This window comes from Rhopalosiphum padi, chromosome 2, assembly GCF_020882245.1.
Source record: "Rhopalosiphum padi isolate XX-2018 chromosome 2, ASM2088224v1, whole genome shotgun sequence".
Lineage (NCBI taxonomy): Eukaryota > Metazoa > Arthropoda > Insecta > Hemiptera > Aphididae > Rhopalosiphum > Rhopalosiphum padi.
This window is the reverse complement of record NC_083598.1, coordinates 14050170-14073084: the sequence shown is the minus strand read 5'-3', so window position 1 is coordinate 14073084 and position 22915 is coordinate 14050170. Positions and strand designations below refer to the sequence as shown.

Sequence of the window (22915 nt, the reverse complement as noted above, 5' to 3'; positions counted from 1 at the left end):
TGACATAGTATATCACATATACACGTTATTCGCTTTATATAATGTATAGATTTATTACTCAAAATATTATTTTTATTAAATGTACTTAATTTTAGGCTAATTGTTATAAATATTTAAAGAAATAGTAAAATAAAAAATCTTAGACTGGGTTAGTTATTATATTATTTTATTTTTTTACTTGTTTAAAGTTCTTAAATATTTTGAGATCCATTTACATTACATACCACTTTAACATACTTCGACAATCGATCTGGTACAGTTATATTTGTTTGTAGATGGTTCTTTGATACCATAACGTACAATTATTTAGAATGTAATACCAAAAACTATAAGCAATATCAATATATTAGTTAAATAACTTTATTTCAAAAATTAACCAAAGCATCAAAATAAATATCGATTTTTTTACCTTTAATTGAATAGTGTTCTAATCAATAAGTATGATAAAAGCGTTATATTGTAGAATTTAAATTTTGAATTTTCACCCTTCGCAAGTTTAATACAAAAAATATCAAAAAAATGAATTCGTGATATTTTTTTAAAAATAATTGGAATTTCAATAAAATAAAATATAAACGTGCAATTCACATTTTTATATTAATGTGTGATTGTTCTTCGCTGTTATTTGAATGAAAATAATTACAACTTTCAAGTATTGAATCACACAGCACCGTTCATTGAAATCGGTATACAATACATTATACTATAATATATGCAGCTCCCGTTATTCGGTTCAGAAATTAAAAAATACTTTTTTATTATAAAAAATGTATCAAAAATAGTTACGTATCTATAATAACAATAAGAAGATGATAGATGATTATATTTCAAAACAAATAAGTAATAAAAAGTATGAATATTATATAATCAATATAGTATCATATAATATGTATAGATTGATTCACGCAATCGAATTTAATAAATTATACCGAATGGCTGTAGTTTACATAATTGTATGGACTATAATAGTACCTATATAATATTATAATTATAAATGCAATTTATTATTTATTGGTGGTGTATATGCAGCCTTCATTTTTTTCTAACGTTTATTATTAAGTCATTTTTATTATACAATATACAGTGATTTAACCTTTATGACCCGCAAATAATTATTTAGGAATATTTTAGTCAATTTGTGCTGCATACGCACTTTATTTCAAGTGTTTCAAGAAAACATACATTTAAACTTAAATATTTAAGGTATTTTATAAACATTGTAATACTATGTTTTCACTCTATATTATAGCTATTTGGCATAGCATTAAAATTATTCTTGAATAGAGTTAATTAAACTAACTATTTGAATGTTGAATTTTTCGAATTGAAGATCGTCCAACGTTCTACCTAATAATATGCATAATCGAATAAACGTTTAAAATGCATATCATTGTTTGTATAATACTGAGGCAATATAAATAAAATTGTATTGTTTTTAAAGTACAAAAAATCGTCCGGTTAACTCCGGTTAGCTCAATTTGTCTATGGCATAGCTTTGGCCGGGTTATTAGACTATCGATTAAATTTCATACAACGAAGGTTACGAACTATAGTTGTCCACATGGTTTCTATTGGCAACATACAACTTAAACAGTACCCCAGGAATATTTTCAGCATTTTCATAAATATGTTCCAACATATAATATGCATTTTGGTGCATTATCACGCGAATCAACCATATGGGACTGAGTTACAACGGGAACAATTCTGATTAAGTAAAGTAAGTCAAATAATAATTTTAAATAATAATAATTTATTGATTTAAGCAGTATAAATATACATATTTGCATAGTGTATACTATATATTATGATCTCCAAGAATAGTTTAATATTATCCTTATTTTGATAAATTAGTAGTTAAAAATGTATATCATATAAATAGATAATCCTTAATCTAATAAATTGTATACTATATATATATATATCAATTAATATTAATGAGAATAATAAAAATAATACTATTTAATTTAAAGTATGATATTTTTAATAATTAGTCTGAATTAAACTTCATTTATAAAAAACCATAAATTATTTTTTTTTAATTAAGCGTGATTAAGGTTAATTGAACATTTAAATGTACGATATTAAATATTTCAAAATTTTACTTTTTCGTATTTTATATTATACTTCCATTATTTTTGATATATTATTCTTAATATATTCGCATGTGTATAGATCACGCGTATTAAAAATAAAACGTATATATATCATAAATTATTAATTTAAACATTTAATATATTATACAATAGAAAAAAATGGGAATTTTTAGGTGGAGCTTCTGAGAAAACGAACGTCTAAAAAATACCATACAGTGTATTACATGAATATTTTATCAATATTTCACGTGGATTTTATAAATTTATCTACAAAACCTTATCTAGATCATTCATATTATAATATACAAAATATACAATAAATTCTTAATAATATACCCACAATAATGATCGTAGACATGTATGAATAACTGTATATCTCTAAAAAATAACTTAAATAGGATGAATATAAATTATATGCACGTCATATCTTGATACACCGCCCTCGGTTCAGTTTGTTCGTAATCTTTGGTACCTACCTAAATCGTTTTATTGGGCCAAAATTGATGAATTGATGAAATTGCAAGTAGGTTTACAGTGACGTAATTATGGGGGAGATTTAGGTGTCAAAATTAACAAAAAACACAAATAAGTACATACAAAGTAGCAAGCAGGTAAAATAAATATAAAATATGGATACAATAAATATAATATAATATAATTTATGATTAATAATAATTATTTTGTATACTTTGCTATATTATTTAGAAATTGTCCTATTTGAATTTCTTTATTTAAGAACCTCTCACATTCGTTGTGTAGTTTGTCTTGCAAAGTATTTTTTTTTTTTTTGTTGAACTTTTAGGCGGTAAGGTATTGTGTATATTTGATTCAAAACGGGTTTTTAAAGGTATTATTTTCACTCGCAGTCACTCGTAAGTTGTGGTTTCCCATCGATCGTCGGTAAAATGAAAATAAAAATAATTGTTGATATTATATTATTTTTTTTTTTTTGATAAAAGTTTGGGAAACCTTGACTATTGTAGACCGTACCAGTATTCTGCATTTATAAAGACCGTACCAAATTTACGTTTACCCATATTCATATTATTAATACTATACCACTGTCCATAATATTATGGTTTATATTTCCCAATTCCCGCATGGAAATAACCACGGTAATAGTATTTTTTGTTAGTCAGTCTACGTTTCCACACGTCATCCGATTCTCAATGACTTTCGACCAAACCATTTTTGCGTTGCTGTTATCGAATGCGTTAAGTGTCGTGTAGTGCGACAACATATTTTAGATGTAACGCGTCCGTTTCAAGAATATTATGAGACAATAGCGCCAACAAATTTAAGACGCAAATCAGACTGACTTAGTCAGTAATCTATTTATGTTATTTATCACATTAAAGGTTCCTCACATAGTCACATTTTAGTCTATAGAAACAGAAAATTAAAAATTTAATGTGGTTACATACACTACCAATAACCATAGAAAATAATCAAATAAGCATCTCTTACCGCAGTTTTAATTATGAGCAATACTTGATTCATTATTGCTTTCAAAATGATTATCACAAAATAACGGCACAATTTTGTAAGATGAATGAAACAAAGCGATATCTTATGAATCTTGTCTCGTTAAAAAACAAATGTATAGTATATAATATGTTTATATATATACCAAAGTCCAAAGTCAAAATTATATTAAAATTGACTTAAAATTTTTAATTAAACTTAAAATATGAATCATAATTCAATATTGTGTTGAAGCTTGACACACAAATATTATATCATATCTATACATTATTAAATTCTAAACTATATAAATAATTTACTGTTTATATTCATTGCGAATTGTTATTAATTTTGAAATATTTTATACAATTTTATTATTATCCATTAAAAATTAGACTAAATAACTATTACGTAAAATATTATTTTAAAACTGTTCGTGTAAAGTTTATTATATATATTTTTTTAAATAACATAGTTCAATACTCCAAAGGAATGCGAAAGATTATTATGCTCTGGATGTTAACACAATGCCCTAAAAATATTATTCAGACTTTTACATTAAGAAATATTTTTAATACTTGGAATTTTTTACTAAGTTATTTGTTTAAATTTTAAATTTTAAATATTTTATCTTAAGAAATATGTACGATAATATTGACAAGGGAAAACTTTATGCGAAGATAAAATATTTGTTATTTATTTAATCGATATTTATTTTTCCGATTGAATAAAATAACAAGACTTTAAAAAAAAATTAAAGTTTAAAACTTAAGCTATCAACGTATATTATAATTGTATTATTATTGACTTACATGCAAATGTGTTTGCAAATAAAAAAAAAAAATGTTTTGAATTTGTAAACACAAGTTTTAATAAAGTTAATAATTATGTATAAATTATTTTAAAAAGAAAATCGTATTTTAGTGTTACTTTAAGTGTTTATAGTTTATTTCGTCAATATAAAACTGTATAACATTTAATATTTTTCTTGGTTTTTATTCTCACTATTGTCTCAGCACGTTTACGAAATTATAACTTTATAAGTTATAAACTTTTGACAATAGTCAGTAATAACAACAGATATATACATAATAATAATAACATGTTGGTATACTAATTTTACCAAAAAGTTTTGGTTGAATTTAAGTCCACGTTATCCTTTAATCGACACGATAAACCCGAAATTCTTTAATACTAAATATTTAATATCTTTATACGGTTTTGAAATATTATTTAATATAACTATGGCACATTCTATTATAATATTATAAACAAAATATTATATCACGGCATTGTGATATTTTTCAATTATTTTCGGTCAAGCCATAACCTCGGTGTTACACCTGCTGTAGTATTATAGGTATACGTTCGGAAAGGTAACAATATTTAATATTTTGCACGTAAACGATCTTAACTAGTTGGGATGTATGGGGACGGGCGACGGCTACGGATTATATTTATTCTATACCTGTAATTGTGTCTGATAAATGTTGTTAGGGTCTGCTTTTATGGTGCATTTCATACATGTATGTAGTTCAATGTAAAATATAATATAACAGGATAAAAATAACGTAGGTGGGTTAGGAAATTCAATGAATACGAAAAATGCCATTTATCTACTCCATCGGGCCTAATCCTTATTAAAAAAAAGATTATAAATCGATATTTAATGCGACCTAAAAATGTTTTGTCGCATACCTGGTACATGATGTATCTACTGTGTTTATATTAATATTAAACTCGAGAAATAACCACTTTTCGATATACGCTGGGATGTATGCGGATAAAATATTATTATTGCACAGCTAACAATATAGTTAGCTCATGAGAACGAAAATATTTAAACAACTACAATATAATTACTGTATGGTGAAAACGAGTAAAATACATTTAATCTAAAACTAAGAATTCTATACAATTATGATATGAATTCGAAATAGGTATGACCTACAAAGTGTACTGACCATGTATATTTTACTGTTAACGCTATTCATTTATGCATATTAATAATAAATAATTTCGGTACTTACTTTTGCGTTTCTTATACAATATTTAAACAGTTTTAGTCATTGCTAAAATATATGCCGCAACGGTGATGGTGTCATGCTGGCGTATTTAAATTATAATTGTACAAACCCCACAGATGTTGGTTCTACTTGTAGGTATTCAATTTTTTTTTTCAAAGTCCTTTCTAATAGCATTAGTTTGCATATATTTAAATGTTAGTTAGCAAACATAAGTATGTCGGTGTGTGTGCATAGAAAACCGAATTTATTTAAGTAAACTTTGAAGAACTTCTTTTTCTTAAGACTTTTTAAAGTTGTAAGAGTATCAACATTTTGTATAATCTAAGTTTGATGAAAACTAAAAGAATAAAAAAAGTTCTTCGACCTTTACCATACATTTGTTAACTGTTGTCGTTATTCGTTATAGGTACCTTATACGTATTTATTTAACTGAATAATACGAAGTGTAATACCAGACGTTATGAATACAAATGTTGATCCTTACTAAATTGCGGTGCTAAGTAGCTAGTAAGAATATATTGTTTTTTTTTTAGAAGGGAAGGAGATTTATATTATTATTATAACAGGTATCTATAATACATATACGTGTTATTTTGTTAGTTATTTATAATTTATAACTCATAAATTAATATTTGTAAATAGAAATAGTATTTGAAATGTTCACTAAATATTTATATAACAATTTAATAAGCGTATATAAATTTCAAAATTTTCTTTGTGCTCTTTTAAAGTTATATGCAATTAAAATATTTGACTTCTTTTCGTTTATATTTACAGAATTATTTTTTTAAGTCAAAAAATTGGACGGTTGACTTAATAACACACTACCTCTTTTAAGTTGTAAATTGTTTATACAGAAATTAAAGAATATCAAATTTAAATAAAATCAGAATTGTTTTTATAAGTATGTTAGTAATTCAGATATTGACAAAATCTCAGAAATGTGTAATTATTTCATGGTTGATATTCAGTATAATTATTAGTAAAGTATTAAGGGTTAAAAGGATGAAATGTATGGATTTACAATATTTTGTTAAATTCTAAATGCATAGAACCAATTAAATTATACTCATGTCATTATTTATATATGCCTGAATGTTGAACAGTAAAAATATGATGTTGTAGTTTTTATTTTCGTAATTAGAGTAATAAGGGTAAAATGTGCTACTCGTATAAAGCATGCAATTAATAACGACAAAATCAAAAATCAAAAATATTTTACATCATTATAGAATAAAGGTATATTAGAGGGTCACTGCTAACTGGCACAGTATTATTATAGTATTGACTTTTAAATTAAAAGCTTTTCACGTCTTTTGTCTTTAATCTTTTCAAAACGCTATACATAAACTATAATATATTACCATACAAACCTTTATGTACGGTATATTACCGAGACTGGATAACGGTTGTGCAGTCTATACAGAATTCGCTGTTCCAATTTTATGAACCATTAAAATTACTCACAATAAATAATTAATTTGATGATCTCAAATAAATAATAATATTTTATTTTGTTTTTTTAAAATTCCAATGACTTACACGATTAATTATAAATTTTATTTTACATGTGGATTTTAAAAAGTTTTTATAATATGCATTTTTTGTGTAAACAAAAATCATTTTAAAAGTTAAATTAGAACATAATTTGGTAATATAAATAAAAAAAGTTCAAACATTAAAAGAATTCGTAGTAGACTATTAAGTGTCTCGATTTAATAGCAATAATAATTTATTATTGTCACCAGTCACCATTCACTACAGCTATTTTTTTGGACGTTTGTACATTAAATATGCTGAAATGTAATAACCTTAAAAAATTAAAAAAACTATAAATACAAATTTTAAATTTTTTAGAATAATAATGTAATAATATTAAATAAAATCAAATCTGACATTACTACGAGACAATATATACGTCGTTTTATTACAATAATTTTCAATCACGCTCACGCACAATACATGATTTCATACGTTCCGCGCTCGTTGCTCATATAAATAAATACATAAACGTGTTAATAAATAAACCGCAATCTGAAGTCACCTGAAAATAGGTTGATCGTACCACCTACGACTTTATTAAAACTTGTCGAACTCGGTATATTGATGAATTTATTTATTTTTATATTTATTTACGCGTGTGCCCGCAGACGGACCGCCAACGCCGGACATGTTCGACGTGGTCAAAGGTGGCGGCGACGGCAGAGGCAGCGACAGCGGTAGTGGCGGCAGCGACGGTGGCGGTCACATGGACGTCAAAGTGGTGTACGCCAACCCGAACGGGACGCTGTCCATACTGCCCGACGCGGCGGCCGGCGCGTCGCCGTTGCGTCCGTCGTCCGTGTCGTTGGCCGCGGCGTACCTGACTCTGTCGTCTGCGGCCATCGCGTCCAACGTTATGGTGCTGTCGGGCATCGTCACCGCGGACAGGCTGCGGTCGCCGTACGCGGTGCTCGTGTCCGCGTTGTGCATGCAGTGCGCCATAGACGCCACGGTAGGCCACTGCGCCACCACCAGAGAGCTGTTGGCCGGCGGCAGTGGCGGAGGGGCCACCATGTGCCGCGGCGTGGCCACCGTAACGGCCGCCCTGTCAGCCGTCGAGCTGGTCACGTTCGCCGCGCTCGCGTGTCTCAACACGTTCGTCCGGTCCGACTACGCCGATCTGCCGCTGCCTGCCGCCGCCACCCTGTGGGCCGCCCCTTCCATGTACACGTACGTCATACTCACTCCCACGCTGCTGTTCACCACGCGATATTTTCCGTCCAGGTACGTACGTGGCCCACCGTTTATATGATGAGCGAGCCATCGCATATAAGACATCATTTTTACGACGCAGCCTTCTCGATTGAGCTTAAATTTCGGTAAAATCGTAAATAGATTTTCTTAAAAAAACAAGATTGATCAATTTCTCTGGATCACATCCCATTTTAAAATAATTATTAAGTATATTGTACTATTGTACCTATATATTTAAAAAAAATCATAAAAATCCGTAGTTGACACCAAAATAACGTGTGTTTAGTTGTAAACTATTCGTTTAAATAAACAAATTTATACGATAATATAAAATTGTCGTATTTTGCTCGGAGACAAAATAGAACCAGACCGAACAAAACCAAACATATACTTCGTTTTGTCGTGTGTTGATGTTGACTGATTAGTGTGCGCGCGTCACTTATTTTACATAATGTTCTAATTGCCTCCAAACAGCTCCGAGCTGATTGAAGCAGCTCTTTCGGTGTGCGCCCGATGACCTAACAGTTTCCGCGATGTTATTGCCGTTTGCCAGTAGTTTAACATTATTTTGAACTATGTACATAATATTATATGATAAAATATCAATTTTAATATTATTATTACAATGATGCATGTACGGTGGTAAGCGGTCATCTTGTACGGTCCATTGTTTAAATTGCATAACGCGGACACTTTGTACTATTATATACATAAAGTATATATTAATGTATATAGTAATATACTTAAGTGTTATGTGTATATAATGTAAATTATTAAAATGTAAAAATTAATAAAAATTCAAAATTATTTCTTTGTTTTGGTGTTGGTTATATAAAGTTAAAATCTTATTATTTTCATCAGAATTAGATTTTTGCTTCATTTGTGGCCTATTGCCACATTCGTCCAATTGTATTGCCTGCAAAACTGTCCAAAAACTTGGAGAATGTATAAGATATTTAAATTTACCAAATAATATTTAAACTTTATAACAATTTTAATAAAATTATATACATAATATATACATATGTGTGTAATAGTACAAAGTGTCCGCATTCTGCAATGTACCTTTTTACCCGACCGTACAAATATACTTAGAACAATGTACGGTGTGCATTCAAAACTACAATTTTATGGATGAATTTTAACACGGCGTATATCGATGACCTGTTGTGATGATAATAAATTAATAACGATAAATTGATAAATAATAGGACGACTTGGTTATTGCCTATCGTGGAGATAGTGGGTAATCGCGAACATAAGACAATTAGACTGAATACCCGTATTTATTAATTTATAGTTAATATTTGACCAGTGCCAAAGGTTTATAACGGTCCTAAGTATCACGGAAAAGAACTAACTTTGAGATAATTTTAATGGAACTTTTATTACAAAACCTACTATTTTTTATTATTCGATAGTAATTGTTATAAATGCGCATAAGATAATACCTACTTTATAATATAATAATACCTGCTTTAGATAGTAATTACGTCAAATTAATAATTCACAAACGTTCAGTTTAAATGTGGCAACGTCTCTTAAAATATTCTATGGTCAATTGTATTTTACCGATAAAACGTTTAGTGATGTGTTTAGGTAAGAGTGATGCGACTATCCGTCGCCGTTAGTGACAAATATTTTGAAAGTCTACAACACGATTGGAGTGACAATAATTATTTTTACTTTATATTTTTTACATCGACTGACAAGATTAAACAGAAATTTGTGAAAAAATTTACCCATCAATGATTATATAGTATTATTCGACATCATTTTCTGGATTTTATTAAAACGTTATAGTGAGGTATATTTATAGGTACCTAAATTAGTTAAGTTAATATGACTACAATTTGTTTTTATAAATATAACATTATGTCTGTGATATATAATAAAATAAAACAATATTATAGTAAGTTACGCTGATGATAAATAGTTTTATTTTTTGAAAATCGTGGAGGTAACAATACTATTGTTCTACTTAGATGTAGTAAACCCAAATAAACTACTGATAATATTACATAGTAAAATATCTAATATAATTTACCAACGACTACTCTTTTTTTAAGTATGATTTTGGAAAATTATTAATGCGATGGAAGTAAATAAGTGACATTTATTGTACTTTGTGGTATCTTATTGGTTTACCAAAATTAAATTTTCTGTTTATGCTTTTACTAAAAAATCTAAAGTGGTTGTAATTTATGATAATATTTTCAAAATTCAATAATTATTAATTCCATGTTAATAACAGATAAGTTTTAAAGTTCAGACAGAGGACGAGTAGAAGAGTTCCTATTTAAATTATAATAATTAAAGATGATATACACAGACAGTAAACACGGTAAAACACTTTGTATAATATCGGTGCAATAATTTATATATGAGTACCTACGGGCACGAGCGTGACTAAACGATAGCAAACAGAAATACTTAAAAACGTCTGAGATATTTTTTTATTTTATAGCTGTTTGCAGAATAAATGCTATAAAATATAAATAATAATAATAATATTTATATGGTTTCAATCTACACATCATATAATGTAAATGTAATAGTACAAATAAAAACAATTAAAAAAACACGTTAGAATCTATCATCGAATCATATGGATATAATTGTATGTTATAAACAATATAAACAGTATAGTTGTCTATTTTATACTATTATATGCTAAGAAGCACATTGTCAATTAACATAAAAATTGCGTCTTATGGAAAGCGTTTTAAAATTTATTTTCGAATGCTTTGAATTTTACAACCCACGAGGCCACGAAGGCTTGAACATTATTTACTAGCCTATTTATTTTTGTACGGAAAAAGCATATTATACTGCATAATACGATTCGATTGATGTATATATCATAAAAGGGTAATGATTCCGGTTACATTAAAAAAGTGCATTATTACTTCTATACGATGGAGTTTTAATTACCCAGATTTCCGTACTTCGTGATTCGCATAACTACCTACATATATATATTATATATATTACCACAAATGAAAATTACATACACTCTGCGAAAAAATCTTCTCTATCGTCACGTCTCACGTATTTAAATTCCCAGTTTGTAAACGTATTACGAATTAAAATATTCTGTGATGACATATTATTTCCCAAATATTTTTAGATATTTGTGGCATATAATAAAAGAATTAAAAATAAAATGTTTTTATAAAAGTAGATTAACCATCGATTTTGTGAAATGTTTACACTGAATTCAACAATTTTAAAAGATATGAAATAATTAAATATGTACTTTACCTATACTGGCTATACTAATATTTAAAACTATGGTAAAAACTATTGTAAATAAAAGTAATATAAACGCAAATGTTTTAATTTTTTTTTCAGGGGCCGTTGCGGTTTCATTGCAAATACAACTGGATGGTTTTACCCATCTTTATTGATTGTTTTCAGTTTTATGATACCTTGGTCGATTTCGTTTTATTTTGTATTTGTATCCCGTCCTTCAACAACCACTGAATCGGCAGATGTTATAGTGACACCCATCCAAACAAAAAGCCAAATCAACCTTGTACCATCCAAATTAATTTTTGCATCTTATACAATTCTTGTAACACCAAGTCTTATTTCGTCTTATGTTTATCTTTATAACAATCCGGATGTCAATCCTTGGGCTGAAAACGAAGCACCAGAAGATATCTTAGATGGTTACTTATCAAAATTGCCAATTCTGTTTGACGTATTTGTCCCGTTGGTGCTTATATACTATCATAAAGTGTTCAGAAAAAAATGTAGGGAATTATACTTACATGGGTTTCGAAATTCCGTCTCAGACGACCGTCAAATCTCAATTGAAAGACTGAGACGTTCTAAAAAGAACGAACGTTTGGCAGATGATGCACCTGTATTATTTCTCGAACAGTCGGGCATGATAAGCGTTAGATTTCCGAGTGAAGACGGCTTTATAATTAAGGTATGCGATTTAAGTCAAAAAGAGGACAATTCAAATGGAAAAAAAGAAGTCCGTTTTTCGAAAAGAGTTAGTAAAGCTCCCTGTGTAAGCTATAGTACAAGAGAACCAAGGGACGAAGAATCGAGCCTTTGAAAGGAATATTTAAATATTTAAAAAGTTAAGAATAACGTAAGACCTTGCTAGTCCGACACGGACGTATATCGATTCCGCCGATGTTATATATTGACTCCGCCGACTTTACTGTTTATAATATCTACATATTGATTATACCAGCTATTAATTAATAATTAACATTAAAGCACTATTTTAGCTATTTCGTTGAATAAATGTTTTTACAACCAACATTTTTCTAAAAACTTGATTAACAAATTGGTTACTTTGAAATTTTCAAAAAAAATTTAAATTTTACTCTATTTTCACTAATAAAAAAATAAAAAATAAAAATATTATATGTAGCGCACGAGTCAATAAACTGTATTTCACTCCGTACATATATATTACTACAATATATTATGCTACGCATATGACTTTAACTGAAATCTTATCTTTGATATACAATATCTTAACATCTATAAGACTATAATAATATATTTATATTAGCTCAGCCGGCTTGTTAAAATGTGAACTTCCCTTTTCACTTCTCATCTAGTTACTAATCAATATCAATCTAGTTAACGAAATTGCTCTATGTGTATAAAGTGTCGTACATTCACACACTCGTATTACTATCTTAATTAAAATTTGTTACTTTTTAATTAAAATGAAATCTTCTATAATTTCAACTGAACAAAAAAAAAGGTCTAATTTTGTATAATAGTTTTAAATATTATAAAAAAATGTAAGTGAAGTATTTAGACGTTTTTAAATGGCAGTGTATACATAAAAAATGTACTGCAAAAATGTTAAATTATGTACATATATTAAACATTAAAGAACATTTTGAAAGTTTCTGTATACCTATACAATATCAACCATCACGAAAAAACTGCATTAAGTTTATCAAAAAATCATTTTCTAATGAACTGAAATCGGAAGACGAATTGGAAAGATCTTCAAAAGTCATCAATGGAGACATTTCAACTAATCCAGAACTTACACAAATGTTTTACAATATATTCATTATACTCACATACACATATCAATTAGATTATACAATTAATAACCGATATAAACATGTTATTAACATTAGCTGGAGGGATCAATATAAACCCTTTTCCTGAGCAGGTAGTTTGGCGGAATCAATAAATCCCCCAACTTACATAGGATCAGGAGTTGTCGGATTATTGAAGATTTAAAAAAAAAATTAACACACCTATTATTAGTGTAAAAATGTTTGTTTATATTTTTAATTTATTTGTAAATAAATCTGTTTATTTAACAACAAATTAAGAACTGACGAGTGACTAGAGAATTAAAGTGCATTTAGTTATATTTTATAAATTATCAAATATATTATATTGTGGATAACCACAACCATATCATACACAAACCTGTTTAATGAGCCCATTATTTTATCAAAGAAATAATAAAAGTAAAAATAAAATATATATATTAGGTATGTTATATTAATAAAGTCAAAATTATAAGTGACATTTTTGTGTAGGAGAAAGAGGAAGAGAATAATGTGTCAGATTACTGAGGTTGTCGGACTGACAGATGTCGGATTAGTGAGGTCTTACTATCCTAATTATTATTTAAATTATGTATAATGTATATATAGTTACCTATGTAATATAAAATAAGTATTGTACATGAGATATATATAGAATAAATTATAAAAATACATTTAATTATTATTGATTCTTTGCATTTAACGTATAATTATAAATATAATTATCGAAATACGAAATCAAAATTAAATTATAAAAAAAATAATTTTGTAATGTGTTAATATATTAGATATATTATTATGTTTATAGTAAACAATTAAAATAGTATAATTTATTTTATTATTATGATCAATCCTAAATAATAGTGTACATTTTTATAAAATCTTAAATACCTAATTAAAATTGCATTTTTTATAAATACAAAATATTTTTTATTTATAACCTAAATCTTTGATGATTACCAATGAAATTTACTGGTTGCTGGAGACCAAATAATTGACCACCATCTGCGAATCCTATGCCTCCACTGTATCCTTGGTTTTGATATCCGTATCCTAGCTTTTGATACGGGTTGAAACTGTTTCCTCCTTGGTATCCGTTCCACCCTAAATTGTAACCCTGACCATTTATTTGGGAATACGGGAGGGCGTGACCCAAATATTTTCCTTGATCGAATCCGTCAAATTCATGAGCAACACCTCTTTGGATGTATCTGTTTCCATATTGTCCAAATGATTTGAGCGCCATGAGAACAACATAGACAGTGGTAAGCAGAATCTATTTATTTTTATATTTTTAAAACGATTTAATATAACGAAACGACAAGTAGTGAAAATAATTACGATATAGGTGTAAAAAAGTAAGTATAAGATTTACCTTGGCGTTTACGTCCATTATTATTCTCGTATTATATTGAGCGTCGTAGATAGTTTATTACTGGATGCTGACTCGAAACCGACTGAAGATCAAAACGACTGATACTGTGAAAAGGATCCAAACCAAGCATACTTATATAGGGAAGTAATTTACAAAAAACTGTATAATAACTACCTGTTGGATAACAAATAACAAAACAAACTTTCCAATTTAGATCGATCAAAGTAATTTTAGATTATTTTAATATTTATCATCGGATTGTATAATATTTAAATGCCATAAAATCGGTTTTAAAACGTTATTCTTTGAAATAACACAATAACAAGGAACATATTGTATTTGCTATTATAGTTCACTGTAATTTTTAATAGAATCGAGTTCTATACATAATTTTGTTCATACGAAATCGTGTATCTAATATTATGTATACAAGTATATGTTTTTAGTATTCGAATATATAAAAATACCACTTTGTACCTATGTCTAAACATTAACATTTATAACCGTTTGATTCGATTCACGTGATCCGCATGACATAATTCAATTTTTGTCGAAAAAGTACGGTAAGTAGTTCATCCGGTTCATCGGTACAAAAATATATAAAACAGCCAACATGTATATCTACCTACAGACAGACTGTAGACTGGCCTACGTGTAGGTAACTGCGGATTGCAGCAAGCAGACACTGTTGAAGAGTTTCGACGCAAAAATAATTAGAATGTCAACACAGATTCAATATTGTGCTCAGTGCAACAAAAAAAAAAAAGTCTACACTGTGCCATCGACGACACTCACGACGGTGATATTGAAAATCGTCATTTACGGTGTTGGGATGTCTGCGGTCGCCGTATTGTCTGATGCTGCGGAATAACACAAAGACTAGAATTACATACACTATACGACATAATATTATTATTCCCCTTTGGCCGTCGACTGTCACAATCACAATCGAATTTCACTCATACCGCACAGTAAGACCCGTGTGCATCTCCACGTGTGAAGTTGATACGATATTATATTATAATATATAACTAGAACTATAGAATTTATCTGCAGAAAAAAATGATTATATAGCTATGCAAAAAACTATAGTCAAATAAACGCTTTAAATTTAAAATAAATAAAAATTTAAAAAACTTTTAAGATAAAAATATATTATTTTAAAATACGTGAAAAAAAATATGATAAAATAGACATTTAAGATTCAAAAGAATTTTTAACATTTTAATGTCAACAAAATATTGTTATAATTATATTAATGCTGTTTAAATGTATGTATTACATGAAACGATTATATTATGGTATTTTTAATTTTTAATTATAAAATATTTTCCGATAGATCATAATATGTTTTTAATTTTTATGTTTACTAAAACTACGTCTTACATCACTTGAAATCATTTTTGCATATCGATATTTTTAACTTCCACACGAATTAGATTGTAAGAGAAATCTAATATTAGTAATTATTATTAATTAGGTAATATTATACTATCTGACTATCATCATAATGTTGTCCAAACGTTGTTCCTCTTGACTGCAATGTACATAATAATAATATAACGCAGTAATGTACGCACGAAACAAGAAGTGATAAATAGGTCCATTGTAAATATAATATTGATAAATAATAATATGACGATGATAAATTAAAAAATAATTTTGCACCGACAATACTCTGCGAAACAGATTACACTCATCCCTTCTTTTGGACAAATTGATAACCTAAACGTCTGATGTTATGCGCACTACCGCTAGATCACGCCATAATGACGATCATTGCCATATTATTAAATATTATTAACTATGTCGTACTATTATCGTACATTCATACTATTCAAAATATAAACATTATAAACTAATAATATCATATTGTACAATACACCATATACGACAATATTAGAATATCGCAGTATAATTATATTATCATTTTATAATATAAGATTATTGTTTTCTAACAATATTATGTCCTGCCTGCTGCAGATAAGAGTCATAACATATGGGCCCTAAAATCATATTTTTATGCATACGATAAAAATTGCTTTCAGACTGATAGTTTTTCCTCTATTATAGAAAATATAGGTTTTGCATGAGCTATAACTTTTATCGGCTTTTATTATTATAAATTTATAATAAAATTTATAGTGCCATAATATACAAAATCAAAATGGCAAAATCGTTTCATTAAAATATTTTATTTTTTTAAAATTATTGAATCATGAGAAATTTTTATAATTAACCTTTTTTGTTATTGTTGTTGTTGAATAAACCACAGCAGAATACTTAATAGCCGGTACATAGTACATAGGACCACTCGAACAATGAATTGAATGAATATTCTGATTACGTGACTTATTGGACTGAATAACAATATTAAAAAAAATATATGTATACAAAAACTCTATAAAATATAGCTTAATGAACTGTACCACCTGTTATTATTATCTACGGGTAGGAATAGGAAATAAAGGAAATTATAATATAACACGAAACTATCAGCCATCAGGAAGTATTTTATTATTTTTAAATAATTACGTTTAACAAATTGAATGGACGCGAGTTTCGCACTATTAACTAAGTTAATTTGTTAATTGTATATCATTCTTGGAAACCAAACGTCCAAATTGATGACTGAAATTAAATTTAAATTTTATAAAAAAAAACTTATACCTACCCAATACCCATAGAGAATTTTAATATTCTATAGTAAATAGCGTTGTAATATATTATGAGTGTTTCAGTATGACATTAATACGTCTACATCATAATCTTGTTTATTAATTGAAAAATGAATCATATCTTTGAAAACTACATATAAGTTAAAACATTAATTCTCGAACTAGAAATATAAGGTTCGAATTTAATTTATTTTAGGTTTTACAGAGACTAAAACAAAATTTAATTATACGGATCTTATAATATTGTACCGTCGTATTTTTACGATTTCGGGCGATTACACGTTTTGTCACAATATGGTAAGGGTAAATGTAATTTTTAACTGTATAGTTATTAATTAATTTACAATTTATGACAATAATATTTCAAAAGTTATTAAATTTTGTGTTTTTTTAAATTTAATTTAAAAACACTGCGTATATACTCTTTTATTTATTTACCAGTATACCGATTACCAAGTTATACATTACTTTATATATTACGTAATTCTACGAGACGCTAAAGATTGAATAGGAAATATAAATTAGGCGAATTTTATTAAGCACTACGCCTCTACTTAAAATGTATAATGTATATACCTACAAATACCGTCTAAACTGGACCATAAAACTGCACTGGCTCTTGAAATTGGTAATTTATGCTCCGGCACATTTTGTGACCGGGAGCTTTAGTCTAAATTCTTAGAATCTATTCAAGACGTCAGCTATTTCGTGGTGATTAACTATCTAATTTCATTTTCAACCCACCCGGCTTATTTATTGTTATTTACATCCTATGCTTGTATATTTTGGTTTCCACCTTATTACGACATTAATGTATATATATATATATACATATATATGCGTCGTGCACCTATATATATACCTGTACGGCTTTACATGTGTGATATAATAATAATATGTGTAGGCGTTAAGTGTAAATCGCTTCATACAGAATATACTAAACCTGTGTGAGATTTATAATTTGTATACTTCCGTGGTGGGTTTAGACGGGTCATGGAATTATGTTATATTTTGATAGTGTCTTACCGAAGCGGAGACTCGGAGTGGCTTTACAATTTTAGCTCGCAAACAGTTATTTTAAACTAGGACTGTTCAATTGTATCCTTACTAGCACTAATATAGATAAATTATGTTGATTTAGGATAAGTTCTAAACTTGTGTATTTGACCACCACACATTTCTTCCTACATAGAATGGCGGCTGTGTTAAATGTAGAACCACATTTACATTTCGTGTTAAATATTTGTATGAATAACCTATTGATAGTTTATTATTAAAATGATATGTTTCTCGATAACAAGCATAAAATCGCACACCGTCATCCAGGCGCCAAAGGAATGATTAAAATCCAAATATGCTACTGCATATATTATATATTTGTACTATACTAGAGCTGCAAGCTAACGAGTTGACTCCCTTTATGGCCTTACCAATCGGCTATCATCGTTTCTATCCATTTTTTTTTCTATCGGTTCAGAACAACATAATATTATAATCTCTTTCTATCATACCATATTACTCATAACGCTTACAGACCATATTTCATACTCCTCAAATCTAAAATCACAGTAGCAGTCCTGGTTGTTTCCCATCAGAGGTGTATTTAAGGGGCGATGAGGGGGATAGATTTTATGATATTTTGCAATATTTATAATTTAATAGTAATCAAACTATAATATTTTTAATAATAGTGTTCTTAATAAAATTTAGGTAAGATTTATGTTTTCCCCACTGAAGCAGATACCTATAAAATACATTGCTATTGGAAAATAACTTAAATTGTAAACTAAATCATAAATTAAAAATGTTCAAACAAAAAATAGGTAGGTCCAATACATTGGAATTAATATTAAATGTTTAATGCATCAAACTGTGAACTTAATGAAAAACTTTTATAATTTAATGTTATACCGTAATTTAATTTATATTTTTTTTATTTTATTTATTTATTTATTTCTAGTTACAAGACAAATACATGATATAACAAAGACAGATATTAACTAGGCATTACTCTACACTGAGGTGAAACCTCGTGTCGTAGAGTAAGAATACATTTTTTTTTTTTGTATCCGTGATAATAATGAAAAATAGTAAGAGACCTTATAAAAAACAAATAATAATAATAATAATAATTAATACAATAGTAAAAAAGAAAATTTAATGCTAGATATTTAAAGATTATTGTAAAACCAATTTTTTAATTTATATTTAAAATATGAATAATTTGAAATAATTAATAATTCTTTAGGAATCTCATTTAAAGACCGTAATCCAACTTGTAAGAATGACATTGAAGCTTTTTTAGTAACAACGAAAGGTATTTCAAGATTTGTTTTTCTGAAGTTGTATGTTAGATTTTTAATATTAAATAATTTATTTTTGAAGATGAAGCAAATTGCTTGTCTATTATATTTTATTTTATATATTATTTCATACGGACTGTTAAGTCCAATTACAATCTTATCATAATTCATCATATAAATATTAAATATACAATAAATCATTGAACTGCTAACTTAACATTACTTTTAAATTCATATTAGTTAGTCATGCACGCTAACACATTTGCTGAAACTTCTTGTACGATCTACACAGTCAAATAGACGTAAAACTAGATTTTTATGGCAAAATCATCAAAAAGTGACCAAGGCCAATAAAAAAAAAAAATATTGATAATTTCGCGTTTTTTTTGTTCGTAAACTGTTTCTGCAACGCATCTGACAATGCGTGTAAAATTTCGGAGTTGAAAAATACGTCCTTCGTCGCGTAAACTTACATACGAGTTTCACAGGTGGTTTTTAATGGCCTTAGGTTAAATATTGAGATTTATTAAACATTTGTTGTAGGCCAAAATAAAATGTGCTAAGAAACATAACCAAACCTTCGGACAGGCCGATACAATAAATGAGGGGCGGGGGTGGGGGTACGAGATGGCGTGTCGGTATACTGGAAGGTATCTCGAGTTATACGAGTAGGCCATTGGTGACCATTGCAACGTTCTCGCTACCACGGTCCTGTGGCCAAACGAGCGTCGCGGGCACATGATAGTAACGGAAGACGAAGCTCGACTGCCTCGGCCGCGGGAGCAACGGCTTGCGGCGACGATGCTGGTGCGCGATGTCGTGCGCGTCGACGGTGCAGATGACAGTTGTGACGACAGCCACGGCGGCGACCGTAAAACGTAACGATCGAATACGGTCGGTGCTATATAATATATAACAACTCCGTGATTATAAAAAAAATTCAAATATCATAGAAAGTCATATTAGTTCCATTTAAACCAGTTTTATTGCTCTTCTGAAAAGTTGAGAAAAATGAGATATGAGGTGTTGCATCTTAAGTGACGATATGGCACCGGCGGCGGTGAATGGTGCGCGATGAGACTCTGTCGGTGGAATTGCCGCAGGACGATTAAGAGGGTCAGCGGAACGCGACACGACGTACCGATGTGCTGATATTACTCTCCCGCGTGCATTAATTGTTCTTGCAGGCATCTCGTCGGCCGCGTCCGAGTCCGGTGGCCACCGTTTGAATCGCACGTCGCCGAACGCCGAAAACGTCGAGTTTCCGCGGGTCCGACGCCGTTAACGTCCGTATTCTCGACTCTATATAATATAAGCTCACGCCGTGAACCAAGTCACTACCGCTGCAGCCGTCGTCGACATCCGCGGTCGCGTCGGTCCACACGCGTGACCTAAGAATCCGCGGGCGCCCCCGCACAACCGGCGGAGAGTCGAGTGCGGCGGCGACAGAGCTCACGACGACCGCGAACTCGTCGCGCCGCGGACGATCGGAGGATGTGTGCGGGTGATGTACCGTCCGTGCACTTTCTCGTATCCCATAATATACGTTCTCTCTTCGCCGTCGTCCTGTCTTTAGCTGAGAGGGGCCAAGCTCGTCCGGACGCTATTCGCATCGGGTGCACCACATACCATGCAATACGACGCGGTAAAACGTTGTCGTCGTACCGACGGAGCCGACCGACAAGCTGGCCAAAAACGTCCCAAATATTATTATTTATTGATCTATTAAATTGCTTATTAGTCATTACAAACAATATTATTATAATAATTTAACGATGATCTCGAGTATTTACTATTTTGGTTCACAGTGTACCGCCCTTTTAGGTGATCTTTTTATTTTATTTTTTAATATAATAATAAACTTAATTCAATCTAATTTATTATATAAACACATTTTTCCAATAAAAAAATATATTATTAATTATTATCATTATAATGTCATAATTTAATTAATACTGCTAGTATATAATATCATAGATTAAATATAGTGTATTTAATCTATGATAATATTAACGTGGCCCTAACCATTTTGGGTTTTATTCAAAATATTAAAATAAGTTATTAGTTAAATTAAATATTATATGACTAATAATAACAACATTTATATCGACCCAATTTTATTTTAATAAACGCTTTTTATTGCTTTTATGTATATTTATTTTATTTTGATGATTTTTTTTTGAAATGATATAAAGTTATTTACTAAACCCCCCCCCCCCCCCAAGGAAAATTCTTAATTACGGCACTACTATTTCCCTAACAGTTAAGTCTATTGTCGGAGTTTTTTTATATATGATTATAATGAATCATATAGTTACCTACACAGGAATGATGTGATATGTTATTGAGGAGTTTATAATATGCTTTATATATAGGTAATGTGACACTACAGTAATTATTATTAAAAAAATGTATGCGCTTTGTATATTTGTATATATGTCTCTCTGTGCGTGTTAAGTGAATGTGCCTAAGTGATGTTTAATATTACAAAGCGTGTATGAGTAATATCTCCGAACAAGACGTGCATTACAATTACTTATATTATTTGTTGCATGCACACGTATAATAATATAATTATCATTCATCGTATATCAATACAAAAAATACCGAATAATCGCACTCATAATATTTTACCGTTATCAGCAATAAATCTATTTTCTTGTCATCACAATGTAATACTTACCTAGCTGATTTTAAACTTTCCTAAAATTGCATAACTGAAGTCCTGGGTTGACTTCACTTCTACCTAAATCATATAATATTATGTTATATAAAATCAATCGAAGCCATTTCCCCCTAAATATGTAAATTTAACAGACTCAAAAAATGTATCATCTACAATCACACCAACAGTAACTGTGATATAATATGTTAATTTTATTTATTTGAAAAATATTAAAAATACGTCTTAACGTACATACAAACAAAACCTAGGTACTTGTTAGAATTTCCATATTTAGTAAATCAGCATGTTGACCCAATAGACTTGACATATTATAAAATATATATTAAACTTTGCAGAGTTCGGGTATTGAACTGAAGACAACCCGGGAAAGTCTTATCCTTAGGGTAGATCGTTACGCGATTACATTATTATAATCCATAAGTTTGACCAGTCTCGTAATCTCTCAGATAAAATATCTCAAAATAATTATTAACAACACGCTCTTTAAAGATAAGATGAG

At 29.0% G+C, this 22915-nt stretch overlaps 2 protein-coding genes across 2 annotated transcripts; one reads left to right on the top strand and one right to left on the bottom strand.

Moving 5' to 3' along the window:
• The first annotated feature begins 1588 nt into the window (after positions 1–1588).
• LOC132922908 (uncharacterized) lies at positions 1589–13679 on the top strand. The gene is made up of 3 exons (XM_060986652.1): positions 1589–1720; positions 7738–8353; positions 11678–13679. Exons 2-3 carry the CDS (start codon positions 7758–7760, stop codon positions 12393–12395), a joined length of 1314 nt encoding a protein of 437 aa, XP_060842635.1. The 5' UTR covers positions 1589–1720; positions 7738–7757; the 3' UTR covers positions 12396–13679.
• A 623-nt stretch (positions 13680–14302) lies between these two features.
• On the bottom strand, positions 14303–14844 carry LOC132922909 (uncharacterized). Its single transcript, XM_060986653.1, has 2 exons — positions 14750–14844; positions 14303–14650 (listed from the first exon to the last, which is right to left on the bottom strand). The coding sequence occupies exons 1-2, from the start codon at positions 14765–14767 to the stop codon at positions 14309–14311; spliced, it is 360 nt and encodes a 119-aa protein (XP_060842636.1). The 5' UTR covers positions 14768–14844; the 3' UTR covers positions 14303–14308.
• Positions 14845–22915: the final 8071 nt, after the last annotated feature.

What these genes read in the sequence shown, in the direction of transcription:
- LOC132922908 (XM_060986652.1), top strand. Translation starts at nt 7,758, where the DNA reads ATGTTCGACGTGGTCAAAGGTGGCGGCGACGGCAGAGGCAGCGACAGC. An exon ending in ACGCGATATTTTCCGTCCAG is followed by an intron (nt 8,354 to 11,677) that starts GTACGTACGTGG and finishes TTTTTTTTTCAG; the next exon opens with GGGCCGTTGCGGTTTCATTG.